This window comes from Gobio gobio (assembly GCF_949357685.1).
Source record: "Gobio gobio genome assembly, chromosome: 11".
Classification (NCBI taxonomy): Eukaryota; Metazoa; Chordata; class Actinopteri; order Cypriniformes; family Gobionidae; genus Gobio; species Gobio gobio.
Window position 1 is genome coordinate 11708396 of NC_137104.1, and position 15898 is coordinate 11724293.

At 37.0% G+C, this 15898-nt stretch overlaps 1 protein-coding gene across 3 annotated transcripts in view; it reads left to right on the forward strand.

Annotated features, from left to right (window-relative positions):
* col16a1 (collagen, type XVI, alpha 1) overlaps positions 1 to 15898 on the forward strand; it is a 116325-nt gene that overhangs the window by 87458 nt on the left and 12969 nt on the right. For all 3 annotated transcript variants that reach the window (XM_079829456.1, XM_079829455.1, XM_079829457.1), the window contains 12 exons: positions 4753 to 4797; positions 8419 to 8472; positions 8569 to 8622; positions 8744 to 8797; positions 10346 to 10390; positions 10757 to 10810; positions 11124 to 11159; positions 12292 to 12354; positions 12605 to 12676; positions 12803 to 12856; positions 12948 to 12992; positions 13202 to 13246. In XM_079829456.1, coding sequence (XP_079685582.1) covers positions 4753 to 4797; positions 8419 to 8472; positions 8569 to 8622; positions 8744 to 8797; positions 10346 to 10390; positions 10757 to 10810; positions 11124 to 11159; positions 12292 to 12354; positions 12605 to 12676; positions 12803 to 12856; positions 12948 to 12992; positions 13202 to 13246 — 621 coding nt within the window. The remainder of the gene's footprint in view (positions 1 to 4752; positions 4798 to 8418; positions 8473 to 8568; positions 8623 to 8743; positions 8798 to 10345; positions 10391 to 10756; positions 10811 to 11123; positions 11160 to 12291; positions 12355 to 12604; positions 12677 to 12802; positions 12857 to 12947; positions 12993 to 13201; positions 13247 to 15898) is intronic.

The following is a 15898-nucleotide window of genomic DNA, read 5'->3' on the forward strand; positions in this document are numbered from 1 at the left end:
TTTTTAATCACTGTATATGTGTGTATATTGGGTTCATTGGGTTGCACTTTATTTTGCAGTACGTGCACTGCATGAAAATGCAGTAAACTCCTGTACACTCCACAGATTTCTGGAAGTATCCACAAGTATTCCTGAATGTATACATCAAATTCCACCAGTCCGGATACTTCCGCAATGATACCACTTCGGACGTACACTACCTGTCAAAAGTTTGGAATCATTAAGATTTTTTTATGTTTTCTTCTGCTCACCGAGGCTGCATTTATGCTATTAAAATACAAAAAAAAGCTGTAATATTTTGAAATATTATTAAAATGTAAAATAACTGTTTTCTATTTGAATATATTTTTAAATTAATTTATTCCTGCGATGCAAAGCTGAATTTTGAGCATCATTACTCCAGTCTTCAGTGTCTCATGATCCTTCAGAAATCATTCTAATATGATGATTTGCTGCTCAAGAAACATTTATGATTATCATCAATGTTGAAAGCAGTTCAAGCAGATTCTTTGATGAATAGAAAGTTCAAAGGAACAGTATTTATCTGAAAAAGAAAGCGTATGTAACATTTTACTACCGTTCAAAAGTTTTGGGTCGGTAAGAATTTTTTATAAATTTTTTTGGGGGGGAAAGAACTTAAAGAAATTAATTCATTTATTCAGCAAGGATGCATTAAATTGATCAAGTGACAGTATAGACATTTATAATGTTGCAAAAGCTTTATATTTCAGATAAATGCTGTTCTTTTGAACTTTCTATTCATTAAATAATCCTGAAAAAAAAATGTACACAGCTGTTTTCAACATTGATAATAATAATAAATGTTTCTTGAGCCGCAAATCTGCATACTAGAATGATTTCTGAAGGATTATATGACTCTAAAGACTTGATGCTGAAAAATCATATTTGAATCACAGAAATAAATTGCCTTTTAAAAATATATTCAAATAGAAAAAATTTATTTTAAATTATAAAAATATTTCACAATAATACTGTTTTTGCTTAGCCTGACAAGCCAGACCCACATCAAGATTTTGAGTCTGGGAACTCACCATTGGCAGGGCTCAATCCGAGGGGCGGGATAAACAATTGTCTTTCAAATTCCCTCTGCACGCAATAGGATAGCGCTACAACCAACCAGAGCAACGAAGAAGGTGAAGCGCAGCTAGTTGATAGATTAAACGTATGCCGTATCCGGTCGGCAAAACTCCGAGCACATCTTCCTTTCTTAAGAATGACTTCATGCCGTTCTTTGTTCGTTTCTCAAAGAAAAGCTTAACTCACGGCCAAAGCCGATTCGAAAGAAAGCTGTTCGCCAGCTTCTTTGTTTTCAAGTAGCACGCGGAACCGCCACAACTCTGCCGTCATTATGTTAAGCCCGCCCACCGATTCTGGCCAGACCAGAGTTTGGTTTTTCCAGCTCGCAAGCCAACGGAGAGTTGCTAGACACCCTGGCTGCAAATTATATTTGCTGCTGCTAGGGTGCGTTTAGATTTCTAGGCTAGTTTTTGCTGTATTTTTGATCAAATAAATGCAGCCTTGGTGAGCAGAAGAGACTTCTTTCAAAACCATGAATAAATCTTAATGATTCCAAACTTTTAACTGGTAGTGTATGTTGCTGAGGCTTACTACCTACAGCCATTTGTTGCCATGGCAAGTAATCCCCTCAAGGATTTTGTGAGGGGACATTTTCACACCTAAACCAGACAGCTATTGGGCCACAGACTTTCCTCAAAAGTTCGGTCATTAACAAAAGAAAGGGATTCACACCTAACAGCCATCAGTGTTTCAGCTGTGAATGTCCATTGCATTTCACAAATTCCTGCATATGTAATTGTATGCGTGTATCTGGGTATTTCTGGAAATGCACTGTTCTGCATAACTTAGCTCAGGAGTTTTCCGCATACATCCGGCAAACCTGAAATTACACAGAAGTTTACCATGGCCAGATATTACTGGATATTACAGGACCCTTTTCATGCAGTGTGCATACAGGGAGTGCAGAATTATTAGGCACGTTGATTTTCTGATCATATTTTTTTTCCAGGCACATTTGACCAATTCCAAACCACAGTAAACCTAATAACTACTATTGATTTAGTATTTAATAATGTATAAGTGAAATATAATTGTTCATGAAGGCTGGAAATGAAAAACACCTTATATTCAGGTGTGCAGAATTATTAGGCATGTTTTCTTTTACAGATAAATTGAGCCAAAAAAGAGATTTAACTCAGACTGAAAAGTCAAAAAGTATTAAATGCCCATGAGAAGGATGCAATACTAATGCAATACTAGACATTGCAGTTAAGGCGTGACCATTGGACAGTGAAATGCTCGTTGGGTCAGCAGGGTCAGACAAAAACATGTGGCGGAGAAAAGACACCTGTTAACTGCAAAAGAATTAAGAATTAAGGTGAAGAATTAAGGGTGAAACCATCAGGAACCCTTTAGTCTCCAGCGCCACCATTTTCCAGAGCTGCAACCTACCTGGAGTCTCCAGAAGTGCAAGGTGTCAGGATCTCAGAGACTTCAGTTAGGTAAAGAATCCTAAAAAATGACCCCCACTAGATAAGAATCATAAGCTGAAGTGTTGTAAAATACATGAAGCCTGCTTTTTTATAGGCTTTATAGGTTTTATAGGTTGAGAATGACTCTTGAAGGACCAGCACCACATCCTCTAGTACCACTGTTTGAAGAATTCATCTTCCAGAATCTGGCAGTACGTTTTGGGAGTTCATTTTAGTCCATCCTGAAGTCCGTTTTGCAGAGATGGACTAAAAATGAACTCCCAAAACGTACTGCCAGATTCTGGAAGATGAATTCTTCAAACAGTGGTACTAGAGGATGTGGTGCTGGTCCTTCCAGAGTCACTCTCAACCTATCTGTCCATAAAGCCTATAAAAAAACCTTCTTCATGTATTTTACAACACTTCAGCTTGTGATTCTTATCTAGTGGGGGTCCTTTTTTAGGATTCTTTACCTAACTGAAGTCTCTGAGATCCTGACACCTTGCACTTCTGGAGACTCCAGGTAGGTTGCAGCTTTGGAAAATGGTGGCGCTGGAGACTAAAGGGTTCCTGATGGTTTCACCCTTAATTCTTCACCTTAATTCTTAATTCTTTTGCAGTTAACAGGTGTCTTTTCTTCACCACCTGTTTTTGTCAGATCCTGCTGACCCAACGAGCATTTCACTGTCCAATGGTCATGCCTTAACTGCAATGTCTAGTATTGCATTAGTATTGCATCCTTCTCATGGGCATTTAATACTTTTTGACTTTTCAGTCTGAGTTAAATCTCTTTTTTGGGTCAATTAATCTGTAAAAGAAAACATGCCTAATAATTCTGCACACCTGAATATAAGGTGATTTTCATTTCCAGCCTTCATGAACAATTATATATCACTTATACATTATTAAATACTAAATCAATAGTAGTTATTAGGATTACTGTGGTTTGGAATTGGTCAAATGTGCCTGGAAAAAAAAATATGATCAGAAAATCAACGTGCCTAATAATTCTGCACTCCCTGTATATGTGTACTTGCAGTGTACTGCAGTTTAGGTTTAGTATCTAATTATTACCCAGTTATTGTAATTACTATAATGAGTACATAGTATGTACAAGAGGCCTGTAAATTAAAGTGCTACCCCTTTTGTTGTTGTTGTTGTTGTTGTTGTTGTTGTTGTTGTTTTTAAATAAATTAATGCTTTTTTTCAGAAAGAATGCATTTCATTAATCAAAAGTGACAGTAAAGACATTTACATTGTTACAAAATATCAAGCGTAGCGTCAGTTCTGGCAGGTCACATTAGTCAAGCTCGCATTAGCTGATCACGTCTACCTATAGGAATACGACGTCCATCACAGCATACATACGCATATAAGCTCCTTCAGTACTATCAGCAGCTATCGCGTTCTCCAGAGCTCATTTACCCTCCTCCATCCCCAGCTCCTCCTCTCGTCCAGTCAGGATTTGGTATTCTGATTCCCTTTGAATCTGACTAAATTCTCGAGTTATTTTGTACATTTAATATCGACATTAATGATATGTGCAATACATTATGTTGGTTCTGTTCTGTTTACCCTAAGGGTTGCTCTTATCCATGCAAGGCTGAATGGATGCGCAGGGAGTTATTGTCAAGAAAACAACCATACCGCCAATCCAAACTGTATGCTAATAGTCAATCAATCATCTTTGACGAGAGTGGTCCTGACAGAAATTTCTATTTTAAATAAATGTTGTACTTGTATGAGAAGTTTTATTCATCAAAGAATCCTGAAATAAAAGTATCACGGTTTCCACAACTATATTAAGCAGCATAACTGTTTTCAACATTGATAATAATATAAAATGTTTCTTGAGCAGCAAATCAGCATATTAAAATGATTTCTGAAGGATCATGTGACAATGAAGACTGGAGTAATGATGCTGATAATTCAACATTTCAATTGTAATATTATAAAAGTTATTACTCTGCAAAACAGCAACAATTCACTGAAACCCATCGCAAGTTTATTTTGATCCTCTTAGTGGAGTTTTGACAAATTTTGTGTCCGTAATGCACAATTCTGTTGAGTTGCGTCACACTTTACTACTAACATCACATTCTGTTCAAAACCAAGTGAAACAGGTTGCATGACAATGAGACGAGGGACTTCTTGACAGGATTGCTTGTACTGTTTATTGATTTTGTGTCCATTATAAAGGAAGATGTTTCTAAATGTTGCTCTCTTATTATGTCTTTCATAGGGCAATATTGGTTTCCCTGGTGCTCAAGGACCCCCTGGCCTGACTGTAAGTCAAAGCACTCACGATCAGCTCAAACAAACACATTCAGAAGATGTTTAATTACCTCAGAAAACGGGCTCATCTTCTCTCGTGTGCTGTAATAAATGGCGTTGAAGTAAAACTGTACTGTTGTGGTGCTTGTTCAATTATCTCTCCATAGCCATTACACATGTGGTGCTGACAGGTTATTTTGCAACGCCTTGAGCGGCATGTTTTAGCATAGATTTGGGTTTACTGATGAATTGAGTCTGAGTCGGAATGGATTTTATTTTAATGTCGTCCAGTTTATGCTTTGTGAGCTTTATCTGACTCTTTAATGTGCTTCAATCGAATCTGAAACCACAAACTCAGCGGTGTAGATTTTTTTGCCGTTTTCTTTTTTCTTTTCCTATTAGCACAGAAAAACAGAAAATAAAGATTTACAGTAGGCTGATGTTTTCCAAATTGAAATTTTCTGTGGAATTGATCCACTAATAGAATGATATATAACTGGACCGCTGAGGAGACTGTGCAGTCAGCAAGATTCAGGAGAATAACAGAAAGACATTGCCAACAGACACAACCAGTGGAGGGGCGTTTTTCCTCTTCTGGCTTATTATTTAAAGATAAAGTCAAATACTCCTCCTCCAATTTCTGTTTAATGTGCAGAGACAACAAAGTGGGCCATTAATAAGTTCCTGAAGAGTCTAAATATTGGCTCTGTGACAGTTTCACAACTTTGTTTGTTGGAGTGTTCCATGTGACATATCAACGTCTGGTTCAAACAGTGGTATGAATATGGAACAGAGTCAACAGACTACTTTCATTAGTTATTCATAAATTTAATAAGTTAAACCAGTTAGAGCAAATCCACCCTCTAGACATGGAAATACACTTTCTAAGGCTAAAATGCATGTTTGAGCTGTTTTAACTGAAAGCAACTTGCACTGGCATATCTTAAAATATGGCGTAACTTTACTTACAGTTTTTCTCAATCGATTTTAACTTAGGTCAGTGAGTTTAGACAAAGTAAATGAGTGAATAGCAACAATCAGTCTAGGAACATTATGAACTGTTTAGATCACTATGTTAATTGTTTAAAGAGCATTGACCTCTGTTTAGGGAAATGAGTCAAATCGATTAAGAAAAAAAATCATAGATGCAACGCTAAGTGTTGAATCTATGCAGGAAGCATTTACTGATTGATTATCCAATATGATATTCAGCTCAGGTCTACACCATATTCATTATGCTTGCTATAGCCGAAAGGCATGTTTTGTTCCTGTGACTATAAAGGTAGAAACAATATAAACGAAAACTCTGCATCACTTGGCTGTGTTTCTGGAATACAAATGGCATTAATTAATTCCCCTTACGTTCAACCATTGCTTATGAAATAAATGCCAAACTTTTTTGTATTGTGATTTAAGATCAAAATGATCTGAACTGCAAGGTGCTGAGAAACCATAAGTATGTTCCAACCAAAAGACCAAACATGTGCATGATTATAGTGTGATATTATAATATTAAAGCTACACTATGTAACTTTTCCGTCCACTAGAGGTCGCCTGTTCAAAACAAAGGCGTAGTTTGATGACGCCACGTTTGAGCGCAGAATCTCGGGACATGTGGTCTTCACCTCACAGCCAGTGGAAAAGAATCAGGATAGGACTCGGGCAGAAATCATGTTCATGGATGCGATTATTAACATAACTGTAGTCTGAAGCAGAGCAGGACCGAGTGTTGTGGAGCTGAGCAAGGCCGCTGGAGCGATTGAAGAGCGGGACTGTTATTATGGCATAGTCGCCGGCGGGACTTTTATTATGACACGGTTGCCGGCGCCACTTCCTCTTTTCCAGTCATGAGTGAGGTAACGCAACTCTGTTTATCATATTAGATATATCTGAGTGTGTTGAAAAGGAAGTTATGACGTTCGCTCGGCGGCTGCTATGACACTTGTTCACACTGCAGTGAGAGTAAAGTGTTTCACTGAATAAAACCAGAAACCGAGGCTGACGCAGATATGACGCAATCGACAGGCGACTCCCTCAAACGCATAGCTCACACGTCCCGGTTCCTTGGTTAAAATAGCAATTTCTCACGATTTACAAATAGTTGGAAACATTTGGGATATTCTAAGTACTCAGCTGAACAACATATATAACACTGGCCTAGTGGTTTCTGGATATTTTACTGCAAAAATCCTACATAGTTCACCTTTAAAGTCCCCCAATAATTAAATCCCTTAAAACTAATTTTTGATCACCAAAATTACATATTTAAACTTTTTTTTTTCTCTGAAAAAATGTATTCATGCCTTAATGTAGTTTGAATGTAACTCTACACCCTAGCTCCATTTAGTATACGTGGATTCATGAATATGCAAATGAGCCCCGCCTCCACTCACTCATACAGGCTCATCTACATGTCGATCTATCAGAATGGTAATACGTTTTATGTATCGCTCGCTACAACCTCGGACCGCATCGGACACATATCGGTAATTAAAGGGTTAGTTCACCCAAAAATGAAAATAATGCCATTCATTACTCACCCTCATGCCGCTCCACTCCCGTAAGACCTCCGTTCATCTTCAGAACAGATATTTTTGTTGAAATCTGAAGGCTCAGTGAGGCCTGCATAGCCAGCAATGACATTTCCTCTTTCAAGATCCATTAATGTACTAAAAACATATTTAAATCAGCTCATGTGAGTACAGTGGTTCAATATTAATATTATAAAGCGACGAGAATATTTTTGGTGCGCCAATCAACCGCTGATTTGATACACTGACTCATAACACTCTGAAGCTTCATGAAGCAGTGTTTGGAAATCGGCCATCACTATATAAGTCGTTATTTAGTTTTTTTGGCGCACCAAAAATATTCTCATCGCTTTATAATATTAATATTGAACCACTGTACTCACATGAACTGATTTAAATATGTTTTTAGTACATTAATGGATCTTGAGAGAGGAAATGTCTATGCAAGCCTCACTGAGCCATTGGATTTCAACAAAAATATCTTAATTTGTGGTCTTACTGGTGTGGAACGGCATGACATTATTTTCATTTTTGGGTGAACTTGGCTTTATCAAACAGCTAATAATGTGTTGCTAATGTTACACAAACCATGTTCCAATTTGCCATCTCAGAGTCAGACAACTGCCTGCTAAAAATCAGTATCCCTTGAAACGTTTTGAACATCTTAGAACGTCACTGGAGAAAGGCATATATTTCATCATAACATCGTAATATACATCATATACATAATTCACCCGCTATATTGCTAAATGTGCTGATTTTTCATATCAACATAAAATTATACTGGGATAACCTTGCTTCTCTGCCCTGCTTCAGAGACTAGTCAATGATATGCTAAATCCCGCCCCCCCACGTTGATGTGATTGGTTACAAAGTAGTTTGTGATGCCAGAAACACAGTTGATTTCAAGCCGTGTTTTTGAGACGGTCTATTTTGCAGTTTTAAAGAGAAAATACTCAGCAATGGTCTTGACTTATGAATTTGCACATGATTTGTCTTAAAGCATATAAAAAGCATATAAACAACATTACAAACTTGATTTTCACCACAGGGGGTCTTTAATATTTTATATCCTAATGCCTTTTTGCTTTTTGTAATCATAGGGTCAACAAGGTCAGAGAGGGACAGATGGGCTTCCAGGACAAAAAGGTGAACAGGTGAGTCAACTTACAGTATGTAAGAGTAATTCAGGAATATATACTAAAAAGGTGCCCATGCACAGTTTTGTTGAGTGGTTTTGTTGTTTTATCAAGGGTCCATCGGGAAATCCTGGCTATCCTGGAACTATGGGACCACCTGGACTCCCTGTAAGTGAAATCAACATTTTGCCCATTTGACTAGGTGCAGAGGCATCATAGTGTTTTGTGACAGGTGGTATACCTGCTAAATGTTTGATTTGTGGGTTGAAATCGTTATCTTTTTTTTCAGGGACTTAAAGGAGAGCGTGGTGGTTCAGGCGCTGCGGGGCATAAAGGAGAATCGGTACGAACACTCTGTTTGAACAATGTTAAATTTACTGAGACAAAACTTAAACCTAGTCCTAAACTAAAATGCATGTTTGAGCTGTTTTAACTGAAAAATAGCAACTTGCACTGACATATCTTAAAATATATCAGTGTCATTATTTTGTCTCAAAATGCACACCAGTAATGTTTTTTCTAAGGCACATTTTTAAAAGCTACTTAATTGAAATAAGGCCTTATCCTGGCTTAATCTAAACCCTGTCTGTGAAACTGGACCACAGTGTCCAGATTATTCAGTGACTTTCAATGGGATCTGTTTTTTTATGTTGGGGGCAATCAGAGTTTCAAATACCACAAATGTCTTGAAATGTTTGAAACTCCTGTTTAAATGTGTATAAATATGCTGTAGTTCAAAAGTTTTGGGTCTGTAAGATTTATTACAGTTTTTGAAAAGGAAAAAAAAAAAAAACATACAAAATGCTCACCCAGGCTTCAATCATTAATCAAAACTACAGTAAAAACAGTAATATTGTAAAATATTATTTCAATTTTAAATCACTGTTTTCTATTTAAATATATTTATAATGTCATTTTTTCTTGAGATTTTCAGCATCATTACAGTTTTCAGTCACATGATCCTTCAGAAATCATTTTGATTGGCTGCTCAAGAAACTTTTCTTTTTATTATCAATGTTGAAAACCTTTGTGCTGCCTAATATTTTTTGTGGAAACTGATACCTGATATATTTAGGATTCTTTGGTGAAGAATAGTGTGTAAAAGTCTTTAATCTCATTCTGATCATTTTAAAGGGTTAGTTCACCCAGAAATGAAAATTAGCCCATGATTTACTCACCCTCAAGTCATCCTAGGTGTATATGACATTCTTCTTTCAGACGAATAAAATCAGAGTTATATTAAAAAAGTCTTGGCCAATCCAAGCTTTATAATAGCAGTAATAGTTGCTTTGTTTTTGAAGTCCATAAAAAATGCATCTGTCCGTCAAATAACTGCTCCACACGGCTTTGAGGAGGTAATAAAGGAGAAGAAAATATGTTTGTGTAAGAAAAATATCCATATTTAAAACTTTATAAAGTAAAGTTTAGGCCTTTAATAACCCCCCAGAGCTTTGTGGAACATGTTATTTGACGGACAGATGCATTTTTTATGGACTTCAAAAACAGAGCAATAATTACTGCTATTATAAAGCTTGGATTAGCCTGGACTTTTTAACATAACTCAGATTTTATTTGTCTGAAAGAAGAATGTCATATACACCTAGGATGACTTGAGGGTGAGTAAATCATGGGCTAATTTTAATTTTTGGGTGAACTATCCCTTTAATATGTCCTTGTTGAATGCAAGTGTTAATTTCTTTAAAAATACGAAATCTTACGGACCCCAAACTTTTCAATGTTAGTACGCAGATGATGTGCGCAAACTTTTCAGACCACCTCAACCTTTTATTCTCCTTTTATTTTGAGTTCAAGCCACACAGGTACATACACAGAGGAAATCTTATAATGACTTGGTAAACAGTGTTTGAATCTTTGCACTCGTTTTATATAGGGCCCACCGGGATCTCCAGGTTATCAAGGACCGGTTGGCCCAGCAGTGAGTAAACATCCAGTTTTAATGCTGTTATTATTTCTGCTTCACATATACTCCGACCCTCAATAGCGCTACACTTCATTGGTTTGTCTTTTTTATCGCTGGCTTTTTAAAAACAATCCTTCATGTCTATCTTGGATGGCTGATAATCGTGCACGGTATATTCATTAGAAGCCAGATTCTCTTTTGTATTCTCTTTGTGAGTAATAACTCTCAGATCAAACAAACAAGCTTCAACGTGAAAATCTGTTCAGAGAACATTGATTTTTGTTCTTTCCTTTTCTTTTCCTTCTCACCAAGATTCAACATTGTTCTCAAAAACTGTGACAATTTGTAGTGTTAAACAACATACGTTTTCTTGACTGGCAGGGTCCTAAAGGGGAAGCTGGAACAGCGGGACCCGTGGGACCAAAGGGAGATCAGGTATGAAAGCATGTCACTGATATATTGGCAAGAAAAATCTTGCTTTAAAATATGTTTCTGTATCTGTCGCGTCCCTTGATATCACATTCTTTCATAATAAAATATGTAGAGCAAGCTGTTCTGTTTGCGTTTTCAACTATACAAGCCTAAGATCTGAGAAATGTTCTAAACATATACAGTTTTTTTCCTGGAAAATAAATATTTATATTTGTGTATCCACTCAATAAATTCCCAGGTGGATCACCTTTATTGTGCAGCTGTGATTACGAATTACAGTCCTCACAGTAACAGTTCTCACATCTTTTGTATACAGGGCTTTCAAGGATCCCAAGGATTCCCTGGACAACCGGTAGGATTTCAATCATTATCAGTCCTCATTCAGTCACCATTTCCCTTACCTGTCATATCGAGAGTCCTCCACTCGTATTCTGGTCATTCAATCGAATCAATTCCTAATGGATAAAGTCCCACTTTTGTTTTTAAAATATATCCGGTTTTATTCGAAAATAGAGTAGAAATAGAATTAATATTGACATCTGAGGGTCCTTTCACACCTACCTTGTTTGGTCCGGATTTTCAGACTTTTCAGTTTTGGGCCGCATCAAAATTACAGGTGTGAAACCTCCCCTGGACCACGGTCCGGACCAAACAGACAAAAAGTGTGAAAGCATTTTCTGTATGGTTCGGACTTTCAGACCATTTACAGGAAGTTCCTGTTTATGTTTAAATATTATAATGTTATTTTTAAAATTTTATCTAGGCTATATTGATTATGAAAAGTGAAAAGATGCGCAATATGTCAGAAGACAGAAGGTCAGAAATGATTTGGACCACGTCATTAAGTTTTGTTTCGTAGAAAACCTTTCTTTAAAGAGAATTTCATTTTTATATAAATCGTATCTTAATTTTAATCAATGTTTCATCAGCCAATTGCCTGTATTTAATAAATAAGAAGCAAATATAGCAGCCAATAATCGTGACATGGAGGCTCTGGATCAATCACTTGCATTGCTCTTGAACATGTCTCATAAATAATGAGACTTGCCTCACAGACATGAGAAATATGTGTATAGAAAGCTTGAAATGTCCACTTTTAAACAAAACAATTTGAAACGAAAAGCAATGCGCACTGTTCACTAGTGGCAACGATATGCGTCTGTTCATTCATTCTTGTCAAAGACGCTGACGTCAGACGCACGTTTGTTTACAAACCAATCAATGTCAAGATGCAGCCCACATAGATGATGACGACAGGACGCTAGTATGTCATTTAAAGTTCTTTAGTGCGCTCGCATAATTCCAATGTAAAACCAAACCAAAACGAACTGAATGTATGAAAAAAAATTAAGAAAAAAAAAGAACTTTGGTTCGGACCTTGGTGCGGACTTTCAGGTGTGAAAGTGCCCTGAAATAAGCCTCATCTCTCTGTATATGCTAATGGAACAAACCCAGGTCTCTTACTGTTGCCTTCATGTCTCCAGGGTCCTCCAGGTTTCTCGGGAAAAGCAGGTCCTCCGGGCTCTCCAGGACCACAGGCTGAGAAAGCAAGTGACAGTTCTATAATGCCTGAACATGCATTGATGAATGAAATTATACCACATAGGTGACATTCCTCGCTCACGTTGGAAATAAATCCTTATAAGAGCAATGACATTTGACGGATGACTCACCGTTTCCATTCATCTGCATTATCTCTAACGGTCACTTTCACAAACAAGCACTCTGACATACTCGACGTCTGGAATGTAGATGCTTCTCTATCAAACACTCACCTTACTTTATCTACTCCACTAGGGAAGTGCTGGAATTCAGGGCTCACAGGGACCCACAGGTCCCCCAGGATCACCCGGGTCCCCAGGCATGCCTGTGAGTGTTAATATCCTCTGGAGAGACTCCTATTAAAGGAGACATTCAGCCTATCATGTCTCTTTAATAATTAAAACTTTGACTAAATAATTTTTGTGTTGCTTTGTATTTTGTGTTTGTTTAAAGGGACCACCTGGAATGGAAGGACTAGATGGCAAAGATGGAAAACCAGGTTTAAGGGTCAGAAGAAAAAATGATAACCATTTGTCTTGTTTTTGTCACATTTGGTTCTATTTTTCTCCATCTCTGTTTTATTCTCACAATCACACAGGGTGAACCAGGACCAGCTGGCCCTGCCGGAACCAGAGGAATACCGGTATTAACTGTGCCATATTTTCTTTCTTCGTTTTCACTCTCCAAGTTCTTTGTGGACTTTATCAGTGACACATGAATACAAAAATCAACAGTTGGAACAAAGAACAAAGTCAACTTTAATTAAGCGTCTCCGAGGAGGAGCTTGACTTGCTTTAGACCTGACTTTTCTCTGATTGGAAGAGGCTCACTGTATACTGTTTCTCATTCCAGGGTTTCAAGGGCATCAAAGGGCACACGGGTCTCCCAGGAATGAAAGTATGAGCCTTTTCTTGTGTTTCATAGCCTTGTTATTATTTCTATTTGAAAAGTTTAGTGCATAGATGAATAAAAGATGAATGTTTCCATTGATCCTGTCTTTAAAGCTGATGTGTGTAATGCTTTTGATGTTATACTTTCTCTTAATGAACAGAGACAACCACAAGTATGACATATACGAAGTGAAAAGTTTTATTATTGATTTTTTTTATTTTCACCAAGTGCAAATAGCGTGCCTTGTTGGCAAGTGCTATTCGCACTAGCTCCGCCTAACAATGCCTGGTTGGGCCAAACAAGATTTTTAAAAAGATGCGCATATTTCAACATCTTCAGTGGCATGGTCAGTAAAGCCTAACACTGTGTCCTAACTACACGCGACGCGACAAGATTCCAGCGACAAGCAATTTGTCTGTCCACACTAGACGCGACGCGACTACGAGATGCGACAAATCAATCAAAAACTACAGCCAATCAGAACAGCGTGTGGGCGGGCTTTTGCGGGAAGTGCATGGCACCAGAGATTAATCTGACGTCACTCGCAAGGAAATGGATAAGTAGACTACTTAATCAAATTAGCAAATATTACACAATTTAAACATTACTAAAATGCATACTGAGTTACTAAAACAATTTGTTCACAGTTTGTTCACAGTTTGAACGTTCTTGTTTCCCCTTGTTTAATTTCAAGATCTGAGGTGAATTATCCATTGTTGCTTTTAGTACGACTACGTTACAAAGCTGGGAGCACTAAATGATATTCAAAGGCACATTACACACTTTTGACATTAACCCATTTGTGGCCAAATTTTTCTGAATGGTTTCGTGCATATAGTCATGTTAAAGGGATAGTTCACCCAAAAATGAAAAATTCTGTCATCATTTACTCACCCTAAAGTTGTTCCAAACCTGTGTGAGTTTCTTTGTTCTGCTGAACACAAAAGAAGATATTTTGAAGAATGTTTGTAACCAAGCAGATAGAGCAACCATTGACTACCATAGTATTTTTTCCCTACTATGGTAGTCAATGGTTGCTCTATCTGCTCGTAAGCTATAACCATTCCAAACCGGATGAAGGGTCCTCAATATTTTGGCCCTTACAAGACATAATATCATAAAATATATTTTTCCCTATCGAATTAAGGTCAACTGTACAGTAGAGATGTCAGTTAAAGGGTTAATGTTTTAGGTGGGATATTATGAAAGCAAAAAGCACTAAACAAGACTAAAAATCTTGATTTATTAACCTGTTAACACAGTATACCCCATTTCCCCATTAAATGTACTTACAAGTCATTTGCCCATCGGCAACTATAGTTGCCGCTTGGACTTTTGACTAAGTATACAAAAAACTATAGATCTTTTGCAAGAATTGTTTTGTTTGGGTGATTCTAGAGACCTTCATGATTATGTACATATATATATATATATATATATATGTGTGTCAACAAAAAATACTTATTAGTAACATGAAAATAACCTTCCTTTGTGAGGGTTTGCATTCGCTATGCTTCCTGGAAGTAGGGGTAGGAAGTTGGCAGTCTCATGTGACAGGAAGGAAGTTAATACCTTTTTTTTTTTTCTTGAAATCCTTTATTTGGTTGTTTTCTTGCGTGGCATTGAGATTTAAAACATGAATACTATCTAGAAAAATACTTACAAAAGGAAAATGACAACTATACACTGCGGCAACTATAGTTGCCGGTGGGCTTAAATGGGTTTTAAATAAAGCACACGAACACTACCTGAGATTATCATTGCCATGTTTTGTGTTTTGTGCCGCGACATCACAGAAATAGTAACCGTTTCTAAAATAAAATCATTGCTTGTCGCCGTCGTGGCTGGTTAGGACGAAAACTCTAATTAACATGGAAAAGATACCTTTAATTGCGTGTCGCGGCGTTGCATCGTGTGTAGTTAGGACACGGTGTAAGGTTTAAGGATCTTGGTTTTGACGCGATCAACCCGGGTTCGAATCCGCCTTTTGCCGAACACGCTCTTCTCCCTCGGAAAGGCATTTACTTTCAATAAAAATTAAGAAAATGTTCTAAAAATGGAAATAAAGTGCCTACCGAAATGTTTAATAATAATAAAAGCATTTATTGGGTAGGGTTAGGGGTAGGTGTAGGGAGGGCTTTTATTATCCCATTTAGGCGGCATCCATTTAATAATTTTAATAAATATAATAATTTACACTCTATGTTATTATTGCATCCTGTTAATGTACAACAATACTGAGGTGCAAATAGTACGTATCTTTCAAAATAATGTATAAATTGCATGTAACTACTATTTACACATATTGCAAAGAACTGCTACTTTTATATGGTGTAAATAGAATATATCACTATTTTCACTTAGTATGCTATTTCACTTAGTAAGCAGCATACAGCTATTTGCACTTAGTGTGCATATCATATATCGCTAAGAAAATATGTAATTTTCACTTTCACAGCCGCTGCCTTGTTTAAATGGCACAACATGTCAACTTCGAGCTCAGTCTATGGCTTAAGCTTGGGTGGGATTATAGGAAAACTGTTTGGAAACAATCATTATTTTTTCAAATCCTTTTGCCACTTCTAATTGCGCAAAAAAACAACTGTTTTTGTTTCTATCTTTTTACATATTTCTTTGTCTTTTATGCTGCATCACCCC